Source organism: Perna viridis, chromosome 1 (genome assembly GCF_037379345.1).
Source record: "Perna viridis isolate PV_CMFRI_1.1 ecotype Kerala chromosome 1, ASM3737934v1, whole genome shotgun sequence".
In the NCBI taxonomy this organism is placed as follows: Eukaryota; Metazoa; Mollusca; class Bivalvia; order Mytilida; family Mytilidae; genus Perna; species Perna viridis.
In genome coordinates, this window is record NC_142445.1 from 46,634,363 (window position 1) to 46,662,311 (window position 27,949).

At 31.1% G+C, this 27,949-nt stretch overlaps 1 protein-coding gene across 2 annotated transcripts in view; it reads right to left on the reverse strand.

Moving 5' to 3' along the window:
- Window positions 1-686: 686 nt before the first annotated feature.
- Window positions 687-27,949, reverse strand: part of LOC148629039 (uncharacterized) — an 84,437-nt gene continuing 57,174 nt past the window's right edge. For both annotated transcript variants that reach the window (XM_088542851.1, XM_088542856.1), the window contains 6 exons: window positions 26,214-26,369; window positions 19,062-19,146; window positions 18,717-18,794; window positions 7,734-7,884; window positions 6,442-7,306; window positions 687-3,238 (listed from right to left, as the gene is read on the reverse strand). In XM_088542851.1, the coding sequence (XP_088398977.1) occupies window positions 1,784-3,238; window positions 6,442-7,306; window positions 7,734-7,884; window positions 18,717-18,794; window positions 19,062-19,146; window positions 26,214-26,369 (2,790 nt within the window). In that variant the 3' untranslated portion in view covers window positions 687-1,783. The remainder of the gene's footprint in view (window positions 3,239-6,441; window positions 7,307-7,733; window positions 7,885-18,716; window positions 18,795-19,061; window positions 19,147-26,213; window positions 26,370-27,949) is intronic.

Genomic DNA, 27,949 nt, shown 5'->3' on the forward strand with positions numbered 1-27,949 from the left:
ATTTTTCAAGTTTTTTATTCTTATTTTGAAGATGTTAAATTTTCATTAACTATTTTTGGTAATTTCTTGAATAAAGCTTTTTATCCAAATGTGTCACAAAAAAATAAATAAAAAAATAAACAGAAATGTTACTACCAGTAGCTAGATAAATCAAATACATGACTCAATGCTACAACAAATTACTTCACTATTCTAAGCATAAATATATTCTGATCATAAACTCTTTAACCAAATATGTTTGCTGTTCCAGTACTGTTTCTAAACTCTTTAAAAAAGTCAGTAAAAAGGGCACTTTTGCTGTAATGACATGCTATGAAAAACCCAGTAGGTTTCTTGACAAGAAGCTGATGACATTTACCCTACTAGTGCACCTGGTTCATGTTACAGATTTTTTCCATTGAGTTCACTGTAGCATGTTTCCTGTTCAGGTTTCTGTATTTCGAGTCTGCTCTCCCTGCAAAGTTAAGGATATAGTTTTAATAGCAATGGATTCTTCTCGCTTAACAATCATGGTGAATTAACAGATTATTTGCAAACATACTGACATTTAAAACTGGATCTATAACATTGTTTTCCATTTAATGTATGTTTTGCATAATATCGCCCCCCCCCCCCCCTTTCAATCTTTCAGATAAAAAAAATCCATTAATTTGCCAGTATGGTTTTGTGGAACAAAATACAGAAAATTTTAAGAAACTAAATTTTATTGGCATTAAATAACAATAATTGATGAGAATAAACCACTGCAATACCTCCACAAATACATTGTTCAGTTTTGCTATGAATAATTAGTTTACATATAGTTTATATAACAGAACAAAATTGATATGGAACCTGTTTTTCCTCAGTCAATTAACAATAAACTTCAACCTTCAATTTACCAGTTCAAACAAATCAAATCACTAACATTTGTGGTTTCTTAAAATTTTTCGCAAGCAACAAAAATTGTTAGTAACTTCAATTTCCTTCATAAAAAGTAAAAGTACATAGAAAAAAAATCAACAAGTTTTCCTGTATCTTTAACGATATAGAATTGTTATTTAAGGAACTAATACCTTGCTGCAGTAAGTATAAGGCCAAGTCTATAACCATATTTTGTACTAATCTTGATTAAAGTTCCTGAAGATATGCACACTTCCATATAGTGATGTAACACTGAATAAAGTTTCATGAAAATCCAGAGAATTATAGGAGGTGCAGACAGCTGAAATAAATGTTCACAAAACTAGCAAAAAATCTAGCAGATGAAAACATGTTACAAACAACACTATATTTGATGGAAAACCTATGAACCTCATAAATCTTTGTTTGATGGGAGTTTATAAATCATAATACCAGTTCTTCACACATGTAAAGGTTTCTATGATATTTTAAGTGAATTGAAAACTTTTTATATGTAGTAGCTTGTGATACATCTAGGTGCACTCTAAAACACATACATAAATGACATTACATCACAATACTGCAAACCTATTATTTTTTCAGGATTGCCAATTTTCACAATCTTGTCAAGTGAACATATTTGCAGTTATCAATTTTCATGATTTCAACAAAACAGTGTTACATAACATTAAAAAAAATTCATAGATATTATTTTTCATGCTTTTCTGTCCACTGCAAGACAGCAAAAATTAATACATTTACCATACCCCAAAGTTGCAACACATAAATAAATATTGATAATATTGTAAAGAGTAAAGCTTGAATGAAAAGTAAATTAATTAATTAATTAAAACTTTCTAAAATAAAAATTCTATCATATATGTAATAGCTTTCCTTAGTTTTACTTCTTTTTATTGTGCATTTCATTTTTCTCATGAGCAGCTAGCATTGACTTAATAGCCCTAGCTCTCATTTCAAGCTCTAAAAGTTCCATCTGATTCCTGCTGAGATTGCCCTGGTCAGTTGATGTTTGGCTTGATGACTCTGGTCTGTGCAATGATTCTTTAATAGTTGACTTTGTTGATGAGAGTTTTGGAATGTCTGGAATGTCTGATTTGTTTTTGGTTGATGAACTTGTAGATGGTTTAGACGAACAAGCCTGAATATTGGAAGCAGCCTTTTTATAACCTGATGGTTTAATTGATATTGTTCTTATTTCACCTGGAGGTTTATTAAAGACAGTTTTAGTCTCTACAGATTTTACTGAAGTACACTCTTCTGATAATCTTTTAGGGACAACTGAAGAACATAAACCAGTCTTTGATGAAGTAGTTGAGCTACTAGTAGATTTGGATATTGACAACTCTTCAAGTACCTTACCACTAACTAATTTTGATGTAGAAGAAATAGTAGTAAAATTTGATGTAGAATCAACTGACACTTTCCTTGATTTTGTACTAGTATTAGATCTACCTGTTGAATCTGGTGACACCTTCGATGAGGTATGAGACTCTGTTATAGAGGTAATACTGTCATAGACTTTATTTCCTAATCTCTCTTGTAATGTAAGTTTAGGAGCGGCACACTGAGTGGAAGACACTTCAGGCACTGTTTTCACCACTTTCAATGTATTTTTGCTAATAATTACATTACGTTTTACTGATGCTGTTATCTCCCCTGCACTATCTAGTTCAACTTTTCTTGAATCTGATTTTATTTTTTGGCTGATTGATTCATTATCAGAACTTCTTCTCTTTTTTCGAGACATTTTCAAATCACCACTCATTTCAGAAGATTTGCGTTTCCGACTTTGCTCTCCCAGATTATCGTTTCCAGAAACTATTTCCGACTTATTGTCTGTTTTAGACAATTCTAGGTCAGATGTTTTAATTGTTGATTGAGAAACATTCTGTTTTGTGTTTATTTTATCCTTAAGCGAATCTAGAATTGAAATATCTGCATCTTCTAATGAAATTACATCATCGTCATCCACAGCAGGACAGGAGACACTCTCTGTCAATTCTCTTTCAGGATCATCAGATATACAAATCACATTTTTTTCTTCTTTGACTGAGGTTTTGCTATTCTTATTGTCAAATTTAATGTCATCATGGGTAGCTTCATCATTTTTCTGAAAACAAGACTTCTCATTTTTTTCGTTTCCAACATTATTTTTGCTGTGTGAATTCCCTTTGCTAGAATTCTCTTTATAGAAATCATCAGCAGATTTGTCATTTTCCTTGCCATATTTTTTCCCATGTTTTGTGTTAATGGTGGGCTGCTGATCAGACCCTACATTTTGACCCTTAACATGTACATCTTTCTCCTCGTCTGTTTTATCTTGGTCAGTAATATTCTGAAAAAATAAAAATCTTCTGTTTAAACAGCTGATCTTTAATATCTTAAATAGATGCAAATTAACTAATATTGGGAGCCATGCTTTATTTGGAATATCAGCCTACTTTCGTAAATAAAATACTAGTATGAACTCTGACCTTAGGAAGTGCACCAAATTCTTGATAATTGCAGGATTTATGAACAGTTTGTTTAATGAGGTTAGAACAAGAGTTATCTTTCTTTTTGCACAAAACTTGTTATTGTATCCATGAAATATAAACATAAATACTTTAAAGTTCGTAACACATTCAGCACTGATTGAGAAAAGCTGTATGGTTATATGAGCATGATAAATGGTCATTTAGAATTTTGTTCCTGAATCCCATTTAATGTTGGTATCAAGTTTCTCCCAGGAGTCCAGAAGATGAAAATTTTAATTGGAAGATATTTTCAATGTGAGTAGTTGAAATCTGACTCCAAACTGACCCATGAAATAAGTGGATCCCAAAGGAATGAATCACACAGTTGTAATTTGAACTGTGGCTATCTGCAAGACTTACTAGTATCTAAAAGGATTTTTATTCTTAATGGCTAAAACAAAAAGACATAAAACTATCAAGGATTAAGAAAAACTAATTCCCAACAGAAACAAAATGGACATTATAACCCTGTTGGCCTCGTAAATTTTTCAACTCAGAATATTGATTAAAACAAAAATGTGAAATTGGTCAGTGAGAAAAACAAGGCTTCTTAACTGCGGAATATTGATTAGTTTTAATAAGATCAGAAGACCACTGGCTATCTCTATTGATTAAATGTTAACTTCAATTTTTATTGCCAAAGAAGTGCAATAAATCTCAAGACATGACCACTCTTCTGTAAACTTCTCCTGCCTGTTTAAATTGATTTATACCCAAATCATTCTGCACCAGTTTGTTATATAGATTCCTCCAACAATCTCCGGACTTACGTCTTGTTATTAGATTTGGCTGAAATACTTCTTTTTTATTTGTTACTTCCTAATCAAGCTTGATGAAAATAAAAGATTTCTTTGGCTATAAGACTTTTAACAAAACAACAGGTCATTTCGTGGATACGGACATTATTAAGGTTTCATTTCACGTACAAAACAAGGAAAAACAGTTTTATTTCTTTTACTAATACAATGCAGCTGCCTTGAACTTAACTGGCTTTCAAAATTAATGATTTCTTGAGATCTTAACAATTCAACAAAGAATATGAAACATGCTCAAAAAATGACCTCATTTATAAATCCATTTTTTGAGACTATGTTACAATAGATTTGATTGGTTAGTATGAAATTTCATTGAAGTAACAGCATTTAAAAAGTCATGTTTTAAAAATCTGAATATTATACCAATGTTTAACTTCTGACTTTTCAACGTAATAGAGGAACCATAGTTTCTCTCAAGTATTTTTCACTAAGCCACAACTGGTGAGAAAATATAGCCCACAGAGCAGCCACATGAACAAGACAGCTGTTATCTTTTTATACTATGTAGCAGGTATATTTGAACAGAAATGATTATTATTCAGGTTACAATTTTTTTAAGGGGGGGATTTCTTTAAAAGTTTCATGACTACATAAGGATAAGATTGCCTGCATCAGACAAGGTAGTTATTAGGAAGTACATTGTAACCCATACACTGGGAAATTTTTCAACATAATATTTTCTTCTTTGACCATGAGAGAAAAAGAACTAAAATGTACAAATCAAAAATATTTTTCCAGATAAAAATTTCATGGTGAAAGTAAAGCAAGATATTTTTGACAGCTTAATGTACTGACAGATAACACAAATTTTAAGCATGTAACAATTTGTGCCCAACTTCAATCAAAAATTTATGAATTATCTTAAATTGAATATTATAAAAACAAAATTCAAATCCTCATTCTATTTTTATTCATATATTGCTTTCAAGTTGCACTTGCATATAGGATCAAGTGTTGTTGAGTTCTCTCCCTTGGAGCAGTAGGCTGAAGTAAATTCAATTCTGTCTGGTCAGTTGACATTTTCCTTTGTCTTATTTTTATGGTCAACAACAAAAAAATGGAAATGAGAAGAAAAAAAATGTCAATAATTCTAAGTGGCTTACAATTTCACTTTATCAAATTAATCCACGGTAGATCCTCAAATCCCACCTAATTAATTACTTGGTTCTAATGCATGGTCATCCCCAATGGTTGAAATTGAAGTCTAGCATATTGATTATGCTACAGAGTATTAAAACTGGACATAGATCTCCCATGGCTATTGATTTTTTAATTTCACAACAAATATAGGCTTTTTACCCAAATCCTATGTCTGCACGACAAAATAAAACGATGACATCAAGGGCTATTCATCATCTTTGAAATTATTCCATAAGATTAGAACTGGCTTTGACATCCAACTTCTCCATTTATAAAGATAATTGATCACTAAGAAAAATCCCCACTTAATGTAAACAAAATTTTTATACCAACTGTCCAACTGACAGTATTCATCCATTGTAACTTTCTTCATCTTTTTCAAAATGCTTCAAAAGCTGAAGAAACAGATAAAGTGCCAAAATTAATCAAATTTGAACTTTTTCAAATTTAAAGCAGATGGGTCAAAAATCTTCATATTTTATAAAGAGCAGAATGGAGCATCATCAATCTGGTTTTCATATAATAAAAAATATAATGTTTTCACTGTTAAAACTCATTTGTCAAAATTCTTAAATCAACATTATACTTAAAATATGAAAGACAAATCCTGGAGGGATGTTACAAAGAACTCAAAAATCAATACCGTCAAATCTATCTTAAATCCAGCTTTTCATTCCTATGAAATTGTGCAATTTCATGTTACAAAATAAAGACATTACTCATATGAATGTATCATTTTATCATCTTTCAAAATGATGAGAAGTTCCTGAAAATTAAATTTCTTTTTTAAATTTATCATCTCTGAATTTACTATCAAGAGCATGAAAAATGACATTTATAGAACCTATTTTTTTTTTTTAAACTTTTGACTCCATGATATGTGTGATATAGTGTACACATAGAAATGTTTTTTCTTGCTTCTTATAGAAATAAGATTCCAGCAGCACAGTTTTCCTCCAATTCAACAAATAAAACTGAACAGCAATTTGCTTTCTTTATAAAGATATCTGTGTATCCCTCCTTGCATAGAAATTACCCTGTATCCAAAAGTAAAAAAAAAAAAATACCTGAGATGTTTTAACAAATCCTTGTACATTATTGGCATCATCTAATGCTCTGCCATGGTTTGGTTTGTTTAGAACTTGAGATCTTTCAACATTGTCACTGCACTGTCCATAACATTTGTCCTTTTCCGCTATCCTTTTAACTATTACTATTTCATCAGGCATTTCTATACAGTCTGTTTGACATTGAACCTGATCTCTTTCACCCTGAACAACCTGCATGTTATACTGATTTTTTATTTCATCCTTTACACATTCACTAGTTTGAGGTAATATATCCTCTACTTGGTCCTTTTGAAATTTAATTTCATCTATTTCATTTTGATCATGACCTTTCTTCTCTTTTTCCTCATCTAAATGATAGGTTTTGATCTGACTAGATTGCGCAGCATGAATAATACTGCCTACATCATTATCTTTCATAGTTGGGTATATTATCCTGTTACTTTTATCATTAACATGAAAGGCTGTTCTTTCTTCTTTAAAGCATTCAATTCTAGGATCAAGTTTCTTACATTCCTTTCCTTTCTGTGTATCCTGTTTCTGTTGATGACTTTGAAGACGAGATTCATGTATTGTGTCTGTCATGATTTCCTCATTACTTTCCTTGACTTGTTTCTCACCTTCTATTTCATAACTTATATTTTCATCTTTTTCAATTTGTTCACTGTCATTTTCTTCATCTTGTACAAATACCTTTTTACCTCCACTCTGAACCTGGTCATCCTCTTGGTCTCCATCAGAACTAATCTCACCTTCTTCACTCTCAGAATCAGATTTTTCATGGCCAGTTATTCTACCTAAATCAAATACATTTCCATCCTTCTCAGAGTTTACTTCTACATAACCACCAATTTCTCCTTCTTCACTAACATATGAAACAAATTTAAAATACATATTAAAAAAACAGTACCATTTTTCTCCTACAATCTCTCACCGTAATTGTTTGTTATATGTATTTTTTTTTTTGCTTTTTGTTTTTTGTTGAACAAATCTCAAGTGACTAACTTCATCCACTACATCCCATGGGGGAAATAGTGCGACTACAGTTTCTTTCAATATTTCCCTGTCCATTACTGTTCCTTTTCCTTCTTCCCAGCACTTATCAATTTGATTTAGTTCATTTTTGAATCCCCTAATGCTAAATGTGTTTTTTGTTTTTTTTTTATCTCCCCCTTTTTTCCAATACAATTAGTAACCAGTTTTAAATGATCCCTTTACCTAGTATCAGGTTAACAAATGGAATACCTGAACAGGGGTATATACTTTACTTATACACATTAAACAAGGGTTACCTTCCAGATTCAGCCACCACACTGCTATAATCACAAATCCTCTCCTCATCACTACTTTCCTCTGCCATTTCATCATCATTATCATCATCACTCCTTTGTTCCTCATCATCCTCAGCTACAACTTCTCCAGAACCTTCCTCTACAGCACAGGCTGGAAATTAAAACAAAAATAGTTATCATGGTTCAAACATCAAAGCAGTTTAAAATGTTGGGATAGTTTTGATGGTAAATCAGACTTCATAGATATATAATTGGCTCTTATTTGAGTTTTTTTTTCTGAAACAAAGCCCTGAAGAAGCATACACATACAAGATTACATCATACATTTTATGAACAAAACATTTTCTGTTCAACATTTTGTGGGTGTGTGTGGGGGGGGGGGAGGGGGCTCTTAAGTGGCATTGTGGAAAACAAGGTGATTTAAAACTTAGAAATACTAAGCTTATACCAGACCATTTCCATACTCTTAAAATTAAAGTTTGTTTTTGTCTGCAAAACATATGTCTCCACCTGCCCAGCAAACTATTCTGACCAGAAATGAAAGCTAAGCAGGTAAAGAAATTGCTTCCCAATTTTAGATTATTTTAAGTATGAATTTCTATTGGTAAGTTATATCATAATTTATTTCTTGGATATTGCAAAGGCCTCTTAACAATTATTATATAATACCTGAATATTTTTTTAATTGAAGTTGCGCTGTCAAGGTAATTTATGAGGATTTTTGGCAAATTTCTAAGTTCAAAGGAGCATAACTCCTACAAAAATTAGGGGATCAAAATTTCCTGGTAATATGCACAACTACATACAAGGTTCTTGCTACATGCCAAGTTTTGTAAAATTTGGTTCAACAGTTAGAGAGAAGTTGCACTAAAAACTTTGTGATGGACATACGGACAGATGGACAAGCCAAAATATGTACAATTTGCACTATGACTAGTGAATGTCATTTTGTAGAGTACCCAGTATGAGCACTTTTTAGTAGATGGACCAGTATATATAGTTGTAGAGGAACCAGTATGTGTAACTTTTGCAGGACTTGTTTGTGTGTGCAGAGGACTAGTGTATGTACTTTTTGCTGTTTCACTTCCCATTACTGTTATGACTAATTTGTCATTAATATACTGAGTCAGAGTAGAAGAGACCCATCTTCCCAATTCATTATCAATAGTTAGGACAAAAACAATTTACACATAGACACATAAATTCTGAAAATTGACAAGAAAAAAGAACCTTATACTAGTTTTAACAGTAAAATATTAAAAAAGTCTGGATTCTGTTTTCCCTTATTTCTTTCAAGGTAATGATTAATACAGACAAAGATAAAACTGAAATTCTAATCATTTCTTTTTATAACATTTCCAATAATGGGATAATCAATCTTTTTCTATCATTTTATTTAATTTGGAATTTAATACAAAATTATGATTGAATAATCGTGATTAATAGGGCCTGCGAAAACTGTAAACGTGATATTAAAAACACTGATTTCTCATAAATTCAGCTATCAGCAACCGATTCATCCAGAGTTTAAATTAAAAAAATGAAATAATCAATTTTTACAGGAACTTTTGCCCTATAAACTACAAACTTAATAGCGAATTAAACTCGTTCTCTCAAAGTGATTAAAGTTGAAACTGTTGACATGAAAGCCAGCCGTTGCAAGCTTAATTGGGCACATGAATTTCCTGACATATTTACACAAAGAATTATCTCCAAAATTAGGTCTGCCTGTTTCAAAGATGATTGGAAAGAAATGAACCTTTGTTGCATTGTTCAATAACTTTTAATTGCATTTTTCATTTACTTTATCTTTTTACAAACAGGAAAGTTCAAGTCAACTTAAAAAATAGCCTTAGCAAATGAAATCAGATGAAAAAATCAATCTGAAAGGGTAAATAAACTTGAAATTGTGACAAAAATTTTATCTTGACCAAGCCAAGTTGAACAAATAAAATTGACCAGCCAGACACATATAAAGAACAAGACGAAGATGGTGAAATAATTAAATCTCACAAAAATAACCAAGTGAAATTTTCATGACAGGAAATTACTGTAGAGGCTATTTCTTGACCGTATTACCATATTAGGCTATTCAAGACCAGTGCTGATTGCAGGACAAAAGCAAAATTCAAGCTGGGATTAATGATAACGTATTTAAAATCCCACAATCATATGGAATCTGTCAGAAACACCTGAAGATAATTCTTCAAATTGACGGTCTTTTGAGAGCTTTAAATTTCTGCCTGTCATAAAAAAGGACTTAAGAACTAGTCCTTACATTTTAATCTTCTAAATTAGGAACCTTCTCTGAAATAAATCTTTTGTTATTACTAGTTTTCAATCATGCTGCAGAATTACTCCATCCTTAAAACATGCTTAGTCTTAGAAAATAAAAAATAATATCCTTATTTTTGTAATAAAACCTTGTGAGATCTGGTGACATTTTATACCTGAAATTTCATGGAAATTCCTAATTTAAATTCTTTAAAATTATGAGATACTTTTACAATGTTGAATTTAAATTAAACACAGAACTATGATCTCATGAAATACTAAACAACAGTTTCTCATTGGTGTCATTAATTTAGTACTTGGTAATTGGTTTTCTTTTGATTAAATCACCTGATGAGTTTCTTCACTGGACGATGACAAAGAGATTTGAACTTAATATCAGAATAACATTCAAATATGTATGAAATGATAAAAAATCATCAGGTTATAGTTATAAAACAAATTTTGTGGAAATTTCAATTTCCAAGGGGAACAACTCCTAAATTTCCATGAAAGCAACATTTGGACTCAAAATCTGTTAAGAAATATAGGTGTGACACATGGTACATTGACCTACTTTCTAAGTCCATAGTTTTATTAGTAGGTTTAATTTTTTGCGTTTTATTGTTTTGTCATAATTTACATCAAGTTTCATTCCGTAACCAAAACACCTATAAGAAATAAGCCAATTTTTTTCCTACTGACTAAAGTGCAGCTACATGACCAAGAAACAGTCTGATATATCTGGGTACGAAGTAATGTGTGATGTTACTCAAAACTTTATACTTTATAAACATGGTGTTTGATACAATACTCTGCAAGAAATCCAAGTAACGAGGAAGTCGAGGTCAATTTCATTCATCTTTCATAGCTAATCACAATAAAACAATTATCCCAAAAACATTGTAGAAATCTGAGGCTCGGAGGTTAGGCTTAGTCATAGAAAAAAAAAATTCCTTATGACAGAGCAGTACAATTTAAAAAAGATGACAACATCAAGAGGGATATCATTTAGAAAGAAGGTAAGTAAATACAAAAACATATCTACTAGCTAATGAGAAAATTCCATACCAAAAAATCTTATATTCATTTCATCCTCTTGGGTATATTTCATACTTCAACTATACTAAACTTAAGTCCAATAAAACATTGTTCTTATTTTTTTCCGTCTGCATCTTACCATGAATTGGTGAGAATATTAACGCTAAAAAATCTACCATGAAATATTAAATAATCAATTATAAGTCTTCATTTCTCTTACTTCAATTATAAACTAACATTAGAGTCAGAAAATGTGAAATAGGGCCTATATGTAATATTAAATCTACATAGAAGTTGTGAGAGTTTTTTTGGCTTACAGTCTGCTTTATATCCTTTGTCTGAAGTTTAGCATACCATATATCATTTTTTAATATGTTTTTTAAACAAGATGTCAAGTTGTTTTTCTATAATTGCTAAGTTTCTACATAATTCAATGTGATAGTAGTATCATTTGAAATATTAACAGTAATAAGAAAACTTAGTAAAACAAATTTAATAAATCTGTAAAAATCTCATTTTAGTACATTACATATTTGGTCAATGAGAAACTGTCTCCCCAAGTCTGCAGGGTCATGTAGTGTGTATTTTCAAGGTAGGAAAAATTTAATTTTCAATGCAGAAGTGCATTCAATGACTGTTGAACTGATACAATATATATTAATTGAAAACTATAAAAATCAGTAATTATTGTGACATCTTATAGCAAAAAATGCAACTGACTTAAAATCACAACACTTTAAATTTACACAAATGAATTTACTTGGTTTTCTCACAATTACTAAAACTATAACTGCATTTTGTTTTAAATTACCAAATCACAATAATTAATGTGCATGATAATTTCTTATCAAGTAATAGTTGGAATTAAAATCTCAACATGGTTTTCAAGATATTGGCTGAAAACTGTAAAAAAATGTACTTTTGTTTCATGGGCAATAACTCTTACAAGGAGTCGTCTGACAATTTTTACCCTGACAACTTTTGTAGTCGTTATAATAAGGATCATTTCAGCTACAAAGAATTTGGCTTAACCTAATGGTTTTAGAGATATACGCAATAGGGGTTAAAATGAAAATAAAACTGCAGATAAATCTCATCATGCTGAACACTTTAACCCTATGTCAGAATTAAGCTAAACCTAACGGTTTTCGAAATATATGCAAAAAACTACAGTCTGACCCCTATATTCTATTTTCAGTAATGGCTGCCATATTTTTTTGACGGAACAAAAATCCCCACGTCAGTTCTATGCAGGATACCCTTAGAAACATTTGTACCAAGTTTGGTTCCAATTGGTCAAGTAGTGTCAGAGGAGATGAGTTCCGAAAAATTGTTGATGACGATGTCGGACAACGTCGTACGCTAAGTGGTGGCAAAGGCTCACATGGCCTTTGGCCAGGAGAGCTAAAAAGCACATGCACATATAATAAAGTGTAACAAATAAAAAAAGATGAACTGGAATGGAAAAAAAACGTTTTTCAGATTTTGCCTTGGATATGACATGATGAAAGTTCAGAAAAAGAAATGTCATTTTGTATTTATTCACAACAGAACATACAAAAACTTGTATCAGGACAGAAATGTTAAACAATGAACACCTAAAATTTCCTTCTTATGCCATAAATCCATCAGCTTTTCACTTGTTCAGCTAAAAACCATAGGATGCACTACACAATTAAATTCAGTAGAACTGTTTTATACACAAAACTGACTCTTTCTTTTCTTTTTTATGTTGTTGTTGAATGAGTTAAAATTGAGAGTTGAAACTTGGTGGGAATAGTGGTTAAAAGTGAAAGTAGATTGAACATTTCAAAAACTGACCTAACTCTATAATGCTTCCAAGTGCAAACACATAGAATTCCCTATACTGAAGGAAGAAATCAAAATCTTCATTGTGAATGTATGAACCTATCTGATAATGTGTACACATTTGTAATTTCCTACAAAACTGTATGAATATTGTTTACATTTGTGAGTAATTTGCCTCCATGCTGTCAGTAAGCAGAAAAGATAAAAAACAAGAGGCTCCCAGGAGCCTGAATCGCTCACCTAGTTAAAATTTTGCCATTTAAGGGCAATAACTCTAACAAGGAGTTGTCGGACAATTTTGACTCCATTTGATTCATTGGACACATTTGTAAGCCTTATAAGGATCATTTCAGCAATTGAAAGCTATTGGCTAAATCTAACAGATTTGGAGATGTGTGCAAAAATCTGCTGTCTGACACCATTGTTCTATTTTCAGAAACGGCAGCCATGTTTTTTTTTCAGGGATCAAAAATCTGTCGTTTCGTTAAGGATACCATATAAAACAAAAACGTCAACTTTCATTGAATTCTGTAGAGCAGTTTCTGAGGAGAAGATTTTTTAAAGTAATAACATCATAAAGAGAAAAAAACATCCAAAAAGGGCAATAACTCCAACATAGGTCAACAAATTTTCACCAAAATTTGACCACAGATAGATCTCTTCATGCTGAATAATTTTACCCCACGTCAGATTTGGTTAAACCAAACCGTTTTGGAGATTTATGCAAAAATCTGCTGTATGACCCCAATGTTCAATATTTAGTAACGGTGGCCATGCTTTATAACAAATCAAAAATCCAAACGGTCATTTTGTTAAGGATGCCCTTTAAAACAAAAACACCAACTTTCATTGAATTCTGTAATGTAATTTCTGAGGAGAAGATGTTTTAAAATAATAACATTAAAAACAGCAAAAAACGTCCAAAAAGGGCAATAACACCAACATGGGTCAACAGATTTTCACCAAATTTTGACTACAGACAGATCTCATCATGCTGAACACTTCAACCCATGTCAGAATTCGGCTAAACCTAAAAAGTTTGGAGATAAATGGGAAAAACAACTGTCTGACCCTTATGTTCTATTTTTAGTAACGGCGGCCATGTCTTTCGACAGATCAAAAATCTCCAAAACAGTTCTATGCAATACCCCAAGGAACATTCATACCATGTTTGGTTCAAATTGGCCAAGTAGTTTCAGAGGAGAAGAGTTTTGAAAAATTGTTAACAACGACGATGGATGACGACGGATGCCAAGTGATGGCAATAGCTCACATTGCCTTCCGCCAGGTGAGTTAAAAAGTGGATTTAAAGAACTGGTACTATTTATTTGAATCAATTTTGTAAAAAATTTCTACAATCATCATACCACTAGCATAATAATATTGAAAGTCATTTGAAAATTAGTTTTTTTTTAAAACAGGTTATGGAAATGTCAGAAATTGTTAGGGAGACCTAAACCGTTAGTAGGATTCTCTCCCTTCCAAACATCTTCATCCAATACTCAACCTTCATAAATACTGTTATCAAACCAATTGAACAAACTAGGAGTTGTGTATAAAAGCAAGCCCTAATAAATAGGATTACCTCCTTCTTGCAATCATCTGGCAAAAAAAAAATCTTCTTACATGCACATCCCCATATGATGTCCAAATATTTATAACATTTATAAAAATCAATTGAATAGTGAAGGAAGAGATAAGAAAGAGACTAACAAGGAATATGAAGAATATAAAGTCAGACACTGCCAATCATTTATACTTGCCTAAACTTAGTTTTTCCAGGTTTGATAATAAGGAACAAATAATAGACAACTTCCAAAAATTGTTTAGGCCTGTACCAAAAATGGCGAACGAAAAAAGAAAAAAAAAAGAGCTGAAAAAAATGTCCTGTGTCTTTAAATCAAAATAGAATCTTTAAATACTCAGATTGGAAACAAGATAAATATAATCATATTTTTCCTTCGGAGACAATACAAAAATAAAAAAATCTTGCAAATCAAAAGTGTTACGCTATCAAATATTTGCACTGTCAAACATGATCAAATTGTAGTCTAGTCTATAGACATTTGTACACTTAACATTGTTCTTTTATAGGAATCAATTTCAGTAGTTTGTCAACAGACAGGATTAAAGTTAAACCTTTATCATTAAGTGATCTATGTAGGATAGCTTCAAATCAACTAAGTCTGTGATACTTGAGTAGTTTCCCTTTGTATGCAACTACACATACTGTCTATTCAAAATTTTTTGTCCAATATAATATTTTACATCAGATTTTTACATAAGTATTAGTAAATGAAATGTATTGGTAGAACTTTAAGAAAAAAAGGTAAAAAAACTAGAAATTTCCATAAGTTTTTGCAAAGAAATATATTGCCCTTACCAATAGCATTACCAGCTCACTTAAGTGTATCATTTGATAATTAAACACTAATTAAAATTCACAACAAAACCATGACAACAAATAGATAACAGTAAGTTTCAAAAAAGAATTTAAGGATGAGAAACACATAACCAAGTTTTTAATAAGGCCATAACATTGCTGCACTATTGGGCATTCCAATTTTTATTAACAAGATATACAAATGATTAAATTGTTAGGAAGCTAGATATAATAGGAAAACTCTCTTCCCCAAAAACTGATTTCAATAGAAGAAATTTCCTCTATAATAGCATATTGAATTTTATCTCCTTTTACAGAATCTTATTCCAGTCAGCAATAAATTTCAATTCTTTACCAAGGCTTCAATTTGAAAATCTATAACCAGTGACCAGTATGAAATTAACTTTGAGACGGAACCTGGTGCAAAATTATAATCAATTCTCATTATTACTAAGCCTATAATGGATGACTACCATTATAATTACTTTCAAAATGATCCTAGACCTGGTCTTAATTAAGAAACTTGTAAATACATATTACAATACAAATGGACTCTTTTTCATTATATTTAATCGAAAAATGTCATACAATGGAACAAATACTCAATTATATTTCCTGAAAATTCCACTTGTAATGACTTGTTAATCAGCCTAAATGTAGAAAATTTAAGCTGATAAATTATCACATCCAATTCTATTGTTACTTATATGTGGAAAAAGTCAATTAAGTATCTATATCAGTTTTTCATGCTTCTCTTTTAACCATGCTGCACCTGGCAAAATTACCATGGTAACTCTTTTCATTTAATACATTTGTTTAAATTAAAAAGACAACATGACAAACCAATTTCCTATAAATGAATATAATACACCCAATACACAATGGTCAAGTTACATAGATATTTGAGAGAAGGATTTTAATACAAATCTCTGGGGTTTTAGAAATTTTTCTTGGCAGCTTGTCAATTCTCCATTATAGTCAAGGACAGGAGTGGACTTAAGTATAGATTTTTCAACAACTAAAACATAATCACTGACCATTCTATCATGACCCAAGTACAAGAAGATCACTAATGCCCCCACAAGCAGGATATCAACTTGACAAGGGTAAACTCTGGTTTAAAGAAATTAAAATAATAATCAAATTCATACATTTTGAATTTAAGTCATATTCTAACTAGTAAGAGTATGCAGAATAATTTTGGATTGATTAGTTTGTACTATAGATATATGATATATATAAGGATATTGGCACTACATTATAGTTCTAACCTTGTTATATACAGTGTACTGTGTGTCATTAACAACATTCAATGATTCTTTATTGCCCTAAAGCATCCTACTTAACTCATGTTTTAAACTTTTTATTTGAGCATATATGCCCATCCCAGCCAAAGGTTTATGTCTGCCCCTGCCAAATGTTTTGACCAGATATGCCCACCCTGCCAAAGTTTTTGACCAGATTAGGCCTGCTCCTGCCTATGGTTTTGACCAGATATGCCTGCCCTTGCTGAAGGTTTTGGTGTGAGGTTGATCAGGCATTAGTCCATGCCATAAAACTGGCTGTCATAATTTGCACAAAACAAACTTTCAACCAAAGGCCAACTATAATTATAATTCACATGATACAAGACAACTATATTGAGCCCATAAATCTTCAACCCAGGCCAACCCATTCCTAGGAATGCTATACACAGCTAAGTCATTTATAGCTTCTTATAGCAAACCATGGTCAGTAGTATCACAATAGCCAAGGGGAATTTTCTTTAAAATATAATGTTATCAAGTCAGGAAAAATATACATTTATGATAATCAAACAGAATAATGTAATAAAACAAGAAAGCTTTGGGCTTTAAGATTCAAATATCTGTTGTACAATGACCAGGTGGTGATCTCATTTTCTCAAAATGTGTAAATAAAATATATATTAGTATTATAAATATTAAACATAAGGCATCTCATTCTTTTGTAATTCATCAAAACAACTATAAAATCATTTTTCGTCTTTCATCTCTCCCTCTAACTGGACATTACCAATATAATATTAAATGTCATTCCTTCTAATAATTTCAAGAAATAAAATAAATGTAATTCTTCATTTTTGATCGTAGAACCAATAAAACACTAATTGAGATCTCCGTTTTGTAATCATCAAAAGGAAACAAGAAATAGGTCTTGACAAATTATTGACCATTTTTATGACCACAGGCCCACAGGGGGTTGGAAATAAGAGGTTTACATAAGACCTGTACAAACTTCTCTATATGGACGATTAGGTAGGAATCATCAGAAGACAGCATAATTAATCCTTAGCTACAGTTCTGTACTTCAGAATCTAAATTTAATCTTAATTCTAACTATTTTTGGATTTTAATGAACTGGTCAATTTTACTGTGAGCTTAAATTTGACAGTTTTTATCTTTGAAATTTGCATATGGACATAAACTACCATCTGTCATTGTCAGATGCCAATTAAATGAAACCATTTTTTGGTAACATTTAAATAGCTGTCTTTATACCACAGGTCAATAGTCCTATATTTCCATATTACATAAGAAGTGAGGGACTTAATGTTTAATTACAGAAAACCAATAATAGGTCTGATTATTGTATTATGTTGTTGGTCAAAGAAACCCAGGAAGCAGGTCAAATTAAACACAGATTGTACATCTGAGAGTAAATTATCTCCCCTGACATACTGCAAGTCAATAATTGTGATACAAAGCTATATTTATACACACGGCAGGGGCGGATCAAGTGAGGGGTGTTCCAGGAAAAAAAAGGAATGTTCCAGACTATTATTTTCTCCACAACAAAAATTTACCCAATTTTCCAACAAGACACCCCTCCCCCATTTTGGATCTGCCACTGCCTGGGTTTTGCTGGTTTTCTACAAGTTTTATACATTATAAAAAAAAACTTTTATGTAACTTGGACTTTGACTACACCATTCACATTAAACTGTCACATAATTTATAAATATTTACTTTCTATAAGTAAATATTTTTTTTTTATAAAACAAGCATGTCTACAGGCTATGTCAAACAGTAATACTATCTATTGGTACCTGTCTATACAGTGTTATCTGTATAATACAACCTAATGAAGGACAAAAATATTACTGTTAACATATTGATTTTCGCGGTTGCTAATTTTTTTTGATTCTGTCAAGTGAGCATATTTGCGGATACCAATTGTCAGGTTTGAAAAAATTATTAGTGTTACATAGTGTTAAAAAAAACCAATTTCACGAGTACTATTTTTTGCGGGTTTCTGTCCATCGCAAAAATAGCGAAAACTAGTAAACCACAAAAATCAATACATTTACAGTATGTTGTTTAATAATAAAATTTGCTAGAATGATACAAGTAATGACAATTCAAGTGATGATAAAATCTTAACCATTCAAACAAGGGACAGAAGAACAGACAGACAGACTGCAAAGCTAATTTATTCACTCAGGCCATTGTTTTATGTACCTTGTTCATATGGAGAAGTTTCTTCATCAGATGATTCCTCCTCTGTCCCTGATGAGGAGATTAAAGAAGGATCATCCCCTGTAATGTACATGAAGACAGAATACAAAAAACTTGTTTGAAGCCAATTACTTTATTATTTCTAGAACAGCAACACCACACTATGAAATTTTAATAAAAAATTAAAACCTGTAAGACCTGTTAGGTTGTAATGCCATCTTTAAAAGAATGATTGAAGTTTGGTTACATTGTAATATGTAAAATAAAGTAAGTGACCTTGAGTGAGGACTAACAGTTGTACAATGTTAATACATTCAAACGACTGTAGTTATATTGTCAACATTATACCTGATAAAATTCTCCTGATTCTTTTCTTTGACATGATCTCTAGGTGTTCCAGACATCTTCTTTTTAATTCATCTAAAGAAATTTCCTAAAAAAGTTGATAAAATTATTGCCTAATGGATGGCCTACAGTAAACAATTTACTTACTACTGAAAAAAAATTAAAGAATATTTGAAAACTAATTGATTTTTTGTATATGGATTCCCTGTATGATAAGGAATACCATAAGTAAATGAACCAATAAAATATTTTGAAAGTCATGAAATTCAGGAAACTAAGTGTGAAAATGAAAGGTTAATACAAAAATATTACCAAGGCATTTTAAATAAATTAAGTTGACGAAACCTGGAAACCACAAAAAATCTTAAATGAGAGTGTTTTCTGGGGTCAAAGGATAGGTGTTATGGCAAATGAAAACAACCGATTCCAGTAATAAGTCATATCAAACATAATACTTTTACGGAAGAGAATGTCACATCTATCTGGATGAAGGAGTCCCACTGAACTGATAAAAATATGTGACAAGAAACAACACTTGAAGCCAGCACTAAATAGGAAATATGTAATCATTCAGTCTATTATCTGCTAAAGAAATAAAACTGAATGACAAATACTAGGAGCTTGCTCTAAAAAGACCCCCACACCCCCCCTCCTGCTTCAAATGGAATCAAAAGTTTTAAATGTTAAACCAGTTCAATAATCTGACAAAAGTATAAACAAATGGACTGACAGACAAAAAAACTTTGATTGCGGGGGTAGAAATATGACATCTAACAAATACATTGAGCAAGTGTTTATACCTGTTTACCTGCAGCTTAGTCAGAACTCTAAAGAGCCTACACATGTAGCCCATACAATTATTCAGTTCACAGGTGGATATCTCCTCTTTTCAGAAATAGAGGGCTCAAGAGTGCTGATTCTTTATATCTCTTCCTCATCATTACTCAACAGTAATTATTTTGTTCATATTTCTGTTAATTACTTTCATTAGAACTCTCTAGTATAAAGAATGATATGTGTCAAGAGAAAGGTCACCTTGCTAACCTTGCAGTAAAATAAAAAAAAAAACCAAAACAATAAGGGTAACAACAGAATTACTGAACACTAATATGATTCATAATCAATTCAAGTCCAAAATACTGAACACTAATACGATTCATAATCAAGTCAAGTCCTGAACACTAATATGATTCATAATCAATTCAAGTCCAAAATACTGAACACTAATATGATTCATAATCAAGTCAAGTCCTGAACACTTAATACGATTCATAATCAAGTCAAGTCCAAAATACTGAACACTAATACCATTCATAATCAAGTCAAGTCCTGAACATTAATACGATTCATAATCAAGTCAAGACCAAAATAAATCTGGCAAAATAGATTGTAAAGAGGTGTCACTGAATAAAAACAAAATATACAGGGGGTACATGTGTTTGTCTTTTCACCTTAAAACTATTATAGTGAGTGTCAGAAGAAATTCAGGACCACCAAGTGATATGTTACTGCACTGTTGTAAAAACAGTAAGAAGGACAACATCCTTAGAACACATCCAAGTTAATTAATTAACAAGACAAAACAATGTTTACACTCCAATTTTTACAGAGATAACAGTAGCTTTGTCTTATTTATATCACATTTGAGAAAAAAATCATTTAAGTAAAATGGCTTTTTATTATAAGACAGGATATAAAATTTCTGGCTAAGCATCCTTTAAACTAATCACATGGGACACAAATATTTCTTTATTGTACTTCAAAAAATATTCAGCTGATTTCAATTATAGATTTAAAACTTGTAATTCCATTTTTTTCAACAGCATAATATGAAAAACAAATTTACGAGCCAATTTTTCTTTGTGAAATGATGGTTTAATCGATGAGTCCATGTGTTTCACGTTATTGTCATCCCAAGAAATAATTTCACAAAAATAATTTACATATTACACATTTCTGAGTGAAAATTCTTTATATTCTACTTTCATACATTTCAGCCATTTCCGTCAAATAAATCAAAATATTTGTATAAAGTAAGCACATACTGTTTATAAAAATGCAAATTGGCAGTGAAACATATGTTAGAACTATAAGATAATTTCCGTTCAGCTTTTTAAAACTGAATACACGTTGGTGTAAACAGCCTATAGGGTTTTATAAGCTTTGCAATGATTTTTTTAAACTTAAAAACAGATGGCTTGCTATAAAACTTATAATTCAAATATTACAAACCCTTGACCTAAAATCATTACCACTGATTTATACAAAAATTTTTTTTTTCCAAAGTTCTGACATCACTTAATGTTTGAGTATGTTAAACTGCTGTTGGGAGGGAGAATTATAATGATACTAAAGTGTTATTCTATCGAAGTTCAACAACTTTTAAATCAAGATATGTCCAAAATGATTCTTTTAAAACTACTTTCTAGAAGAAGGTTATGTCAAGGGCAGGTAACTCTAAACACAAGAGGATCAACATAATTGATAGTTGTATCATCTTGAATAGAAATACAAGACAGATGCAAACATATCCACATCGATTCTGACTGCATGAAAAGAACAGACAATTTAGATGGATAAATCCAATTGTACAGCTCTTATTTGACAAACAAAGGTTTAAATTCAAACCATACCTTTAACAAAATGCATGTATAAGTCTACTGCATAAATGAAATCTAGGGTCCCTGTCACCTATTGATGGAATCCCAACCTAATTTCTGCCAAAGAATCCAATCGCAAAAGATGCATTCATCCCACTTTTTTAAAATAATATAAATGTTTTAAGTTTATCAGAACTAAGCAACCAGGATTAGACATGTGATCTAAATATGTACAGTCAAACCTGTCTAAAGTGACCTACAGAACAAAATCATGGTCACATTAGACAGGTAGTCTCTGTAAACAGATGAATCTTACTTAGAATGCATTTTATAGATATTTCAGGAGCAGATTAACATATTTTGAAAAAAAAGGGGGTTCCAGACTAACACTTGTCCAAATTTTGGTTCTGCCACTGTCTCTTCAGACACACACACACACACACACACACATATATATATATATATATATAGGTTTGGCTGTACTTGAAGTTAGTGGTATATCACACACACACACACACACACATATATATATATAGGTTTGGCTGTACTTAAAGTTAGTGGTATATCATCATACTTTTTAACAGAGGCCATATAATGAAGATATGTTTAAAGGTGAAAAAATATAGTACAGTCATAATTTATTCATGTTCTAATTTCTCTTGTGAAAAGTGAAGGAGTTAAGTGATGGATAATATTTTTTATAACCTGTTCATCTGACCTTCACACTGGAATACCATGATCTATCACAATAAGTTTTTCCCCAAATTATAAAACAATGATTGATGTTAAAGAAAATGTGGACATATTTCTACATAACATCACTGATTGACACCAATAATTCTACATTAAATAAGACATAAAAACAAGAGAATTTCATTAAAGTCATGTTCTATGTTACTTGTAGGTATTGGTGCTAACACCTGCGGTTTGTCCATTAAATAATAACCTATTTGGTCTTAATGAAGATACTGTGTAAAATACTGTTTACCAAATGTTTCAAAACTTCCAACACTCTGCTTTGTAAAAAAAACCCCTTAAATTTGACATAATTTGTAAGGAAATGTACAACAATTCAACCTTTTTTTCCTTCCTTTAAATACACTGACTCATTTTAGCATTAGAGTGACCTTCATTTACCAAGAAAATATTATTTATTTAACTGGAACATAACAGACTGGACAACTAAAACAAGAGAAAGTCAACCTGAAGAGAATAAATAACCTCACATTTTCAGAAGTGTAAAATAAATAACACATGAAAAGTAAATGTATTATAATGAAGCAACTTTAGTTCACTGATACTTATTTTTCCTTTTCAGCATATCATTCAATTTCGCTACAATTTATTTCCCTTACTAGTACTCAGTTTAACACATGTGTTTCATGTTGAAGGGACATATTCCTGGTGACTTATTTTGAAGAATTTTTTCTTGCTTGGGAAATTAAGGAAAATATGTTGATTTACAGCATACATCTCATTACACTGGGTCAACAACTTTGGTAAAAGTTCCAAAAGATCTTAAAATCTTTTTAAGAAACCAAAAACATTAAAGACAAACAAACATGCTAGTATCAAGAGTAAATATAGTGTCATCCACCTGTATCATAGAGGCCAAGCCTGTAGAGAAGATGTTGGGTGGTTATGAAGATACCTCCTCCCACTCTTGAAGCAATAACATTGAAAAGGAGTTTAAATTGGTGACACCCACATTAAAGTGAAGAAAATTTTGTCCAAATAATGCCCTTTCTCCTCAAAAAAGAAAAAAAAATCCTGCTAATGGCATGTAGATAGTATATTACTTTATGAGCCAGTTAAGTTCATTACCTGCCTGAATATAAAATATGGTTATATTTTCAGTGTAAAAATCTGGGGACTTTAACAATTAGTTGAGTAGTATTCAATACATCCAATAACCAAATGCCAAATTTGCACTTAAATTCTTCCCCATTTTAATTTTTATCATAATGATAATGATTACATTAATGTGTAACCATTAAAATGACAATTAAATATTATGTCACGCATTGACAAACACAAGCAGTCGCCTAAATTTGTAAAAAAAAAAGTAATATAATTTTTTTTTTTTGTAATAAATCTGTAGTTCAATAAGTTATGATTTAAATTTGATTTGTCTATTATACTTCACAATATGCCTGTTAAGTAACAGATCAACAGTTGTGAACTGAACTTTATGAGTACTCAAACATTGTTATAGGAGTAATTTTATATTTTAAGAATTCACGTAAAAAAATAATAAGGCTTACCCCTTCAAATAATACTCAGTTGCAAGTACATAAAATTTCTTATATATATAAAGTATGGTATCCTTTCAAAACCATCAAAACATTAAGAGTGCAATTATAGCAAATAATATAGTAAACTTTATTGGAGAGAGTAGTTCTTCCTTTGATAAAATGACAATTACCTGATGAACTTCTGAAGTGAAATGGACAATGACAAATAGATTAAAACTTTCAATCAAACCTACATTAAAATTTTTAATATCAAAAGATTAAATCTCCTAGCTAATTTTCCAGTTAACAACCGAAGACATTTCATAATGTATATATAAGGTCATTCAAGTAAGTCAAGAACAACTCTATTCCCTGAAGTTAACTTTATTACTCACTGTAAATGAACCGAAGGTACCTGCCCAACAATGCAGGTTAATGATTTCTCTTTACTGTAGGAGGAAACAAAGAAAAGACGTGGCACTACACCTAATTTTTTTTTCCCAATGTCATATAAGTGCCAGACACAAATAAACTATATATCTAACCATATGGAGAATAACCAATATCTATAGCAGCCACAACTTCAAAAACCAATATCAACTTGAAGATGGGGTGATATTTCATCTTCAAAAGTAAAAACGGAATACATATATATTCATCCGTCCCCATGAATATTGGAAGCTTAAAGTGTTTCCTAAACTGACAATTATACAGTTTTGTGAAAAGTCCAGACGAGATGATATTTATGATCCTGACAAAGAATTCTATATTAAAATCTGTACTGACATATCATCAAATTTCTTCATAACTATCAGTTTCATAAATAAAAAAATACTTATTAAACTGGATTTGTTTGTTGAAAAATTGAATTTTTCAAATATTTTTCTGGGAATGAAATCTAATAAAATTCCACAATGTGTCAAGACGATGTGTCATATTTTCATAAAACATTTTCCATTCTGTCTAGGTCTAGAGATGATATCTTTTCTATGTGACCTATATTTCTCCTATGTTTAAAGGGTATCTTCATTTAATCTGCTTGTATATGGGTTCAATTGGCAGTAACACTGCTGAGCAATTTTTGCTGATTTTTTCTACAGGGAGAGCTGATGTGAAAGAAATTTTAAAACAACAGAACTTTTGTGATCATATTGCAAAAGAGACTTTATTAAATGACCATACAAACATAGATACAAAAGACCACTATCTCTGAACTACAAAACAGCATGTTTGCTTAGCTAATGCTTCCTTGTTTTCCCCAAATTGTAAAAATCAAGAGGTCTGAATTGACAGACAGACAGACAGATAAGATGATTCCTATGTATCCCCACTAAACTGATTGCAGGGGTATAAAAGTCTGAATTAACTTAAAACACTTTTGGGTACTAGTTTTTCTACAAAAAAAAAACCACTTAACTGAACTCCCAATGTTTCAGAAATGAAATTTAGTCATTTAATGATATACCTGTAAAGGTTATAGTTGCTGAAACAAGATTGCCAAGTCTGTGTTTCATTTATCCCAGGAAGCCAGACATCAACAAAACAGATATCAGATTAAGACTAAAGTGGTCAGTTTTGTTGAGCAAAAAATCTAATTAACATTGTCATAAACAGAAATTTATTCCATGCCTCAACTCAAAATTTAGGTAATCTACATATAGATGGAGGGACAAAGATCACTGCTTGACCTCTCACCTAAAGAGTTGAACAAGTATACTCAATTTTCAAAACCAATATTGGCAAATGTTCACACTGTCAGAGTCATTTAAAAGATTTTGTAATTAAATATAGTCTGGCTAGCCCTCGGTCACTTTTATTATACTTTGTTTCTGTTCTATACCATTCAGTCTGTCTCCATCATTACGATCAGATCTGATCACTTTAGCTTGATATAAAAACCAAATTGCTTCACAAATTGCTAAATTATCCTCAAATATTTCATTCAGCCATGGTCAACATTACATAAAGCTTGAAAAATCTTTTACTGGAAATGTAACTTCATCTAATTTTGACCATGAACTAAAGTGTTGTCTCCAAGTCTTAAGTGTAAACAGTGTGTCAATATATCAAAAAGAAACTGGTCATTCCTCCACAGCTTCTTAATAAAATGTAGCAAATAGAAATAAATCAAGTGAAAATAAATAAACTGCATTTAAGATATTCAAAAAATTATATTGTCTTTTCACAGCAGACATATTATCACATAACATATAAATGAAAATCCCTTTTTCTACAAATAATACTTATCTTTATTGCAAAAAATAAATCCATGAACATGTTATTTTTAACTGCCTAAGGAAGACCTAATTACATACTCTCACCTTTAAGACATCAGGAACATACCGCTGTAGAGTTGGTCCCCGTAGACAATGGAATAGTTGCTCATTCATCTCATGTCTTTCTCTAATATAGTCCCCAATAGACTGTAGGTTTTTTTCAAGATCGAGGTCAGAATCATCCTCCTCTTTTGGCAACCTCTGTGGATATATGAAAAGTTGACCTGAAGATCTCACATACAGCCCAAAATTCCAAATTTTTAAACTTTTAAATTTTTTATAACCACTGGGTCGTAAATGAAACAGTCATCATAATCCAGCTTGACACATATTTAATTGTCTAAAGAATTTTGTTGAACTTACAAAATTGATCTGATTTGGTTGACTGTTTCCAGAAAAACAATGACTGAAGTAGATGGACAGACATAAGGATTCATAAGTAGCAAAAAAGAATCATAAAATAAAAAACTGAAATGCGAGGATTGTATAATAATTTTTAAACTAAATAGCTGCAGTATTAGAAATAGAAAAAAAAAAACATCCACTGGACGGGTATTCAACCCATACAAAATCAACAGCAACCCTTATTTTTTCCCAAAAAACAACAGAAACTTAAATCATATTAATACCAGAGGGTAGGATGACAGTGGACAGGGCACCAGACCTTAAATAACAATGTCAGACACCAATGCATATGTGAGCTGAGCAAGTACCAAGACTATCAGGGCATATCTGTAGCATCTTTTAAAATGGGTCCTTCCTCCCAAATCATACACAGGCAAAACTCACATCTATTTCTGATGTTTAAGTCATTCCAGGAAAAAACATTCATCTTCATCATTTAACATTATACTGTGAAAGTATTTATGTTCATGGGTTACCGATTTGCATCGTTATCATGGACAGGCCAAACCAGGAAATTTGGTTCTCAACGAAAATGAGATTTCAATTTATGTGTATCCTGAAAACCTCAAAACCAAGAATTCAAGAATCCACAAACTTGTGTTTCTTCCCTAAACCACAGAAATTGGTATCCACGAATTAAAGTACTTTCACAGTAAGTAATAATTTCAACTATTTCATTTAAAATTTGAAGAAAAATCAAATTGAGCTTAAATTCCTAAGCAGGACTAGTAATTTGTTAGTTCACTGTCCTGTGGCACATTTCTATATTTACTTTTATAGACAACTTTCAGAAATGAAGTTGTCTGAATTTTATTCTAGATCATTGCTTAGACAAAAGATTTCCAAGTTAATTCCCTGAAACCATGTCTAAATAACCCTTTAAATACTTAAACTCTGAACCACAAAATATCCTACCTAATTACATGAGTTTTTCAAGTGAAAAATCGCTGTCTTGGACAATTTCACTTCTGATCACAGAAAAGCGTGTTTCTACTGAAGTGAAAATTTTTTTGTGAATCAATCAACTTTTACTGATCAAGGTCGGATTCTTTTAATTAAAGTCACTCGACTCAATACATTTAAATATGAGATAAGCCATTTAAGTATTTTGCTAAATTTTGTATCAACATCAATAATCAACTGATCCATAAATATTGTAACTTTACGGTCTTTTCAAATCTCTTCTCACCATTTCGCTCATTTGAACTTTTTTGATTAAAAGTAATTTTTTAACACTTTTTCAGCATCAATTAATACCACTGTGATTTATAATTCAAATAAAATCAATTTTTATGTACTTTTGAAAATGGCATCTCTGTATGTAAATTGGATAGCTTTTATACTCTAGGTGAATATTTATTAAATTTTACATTAAA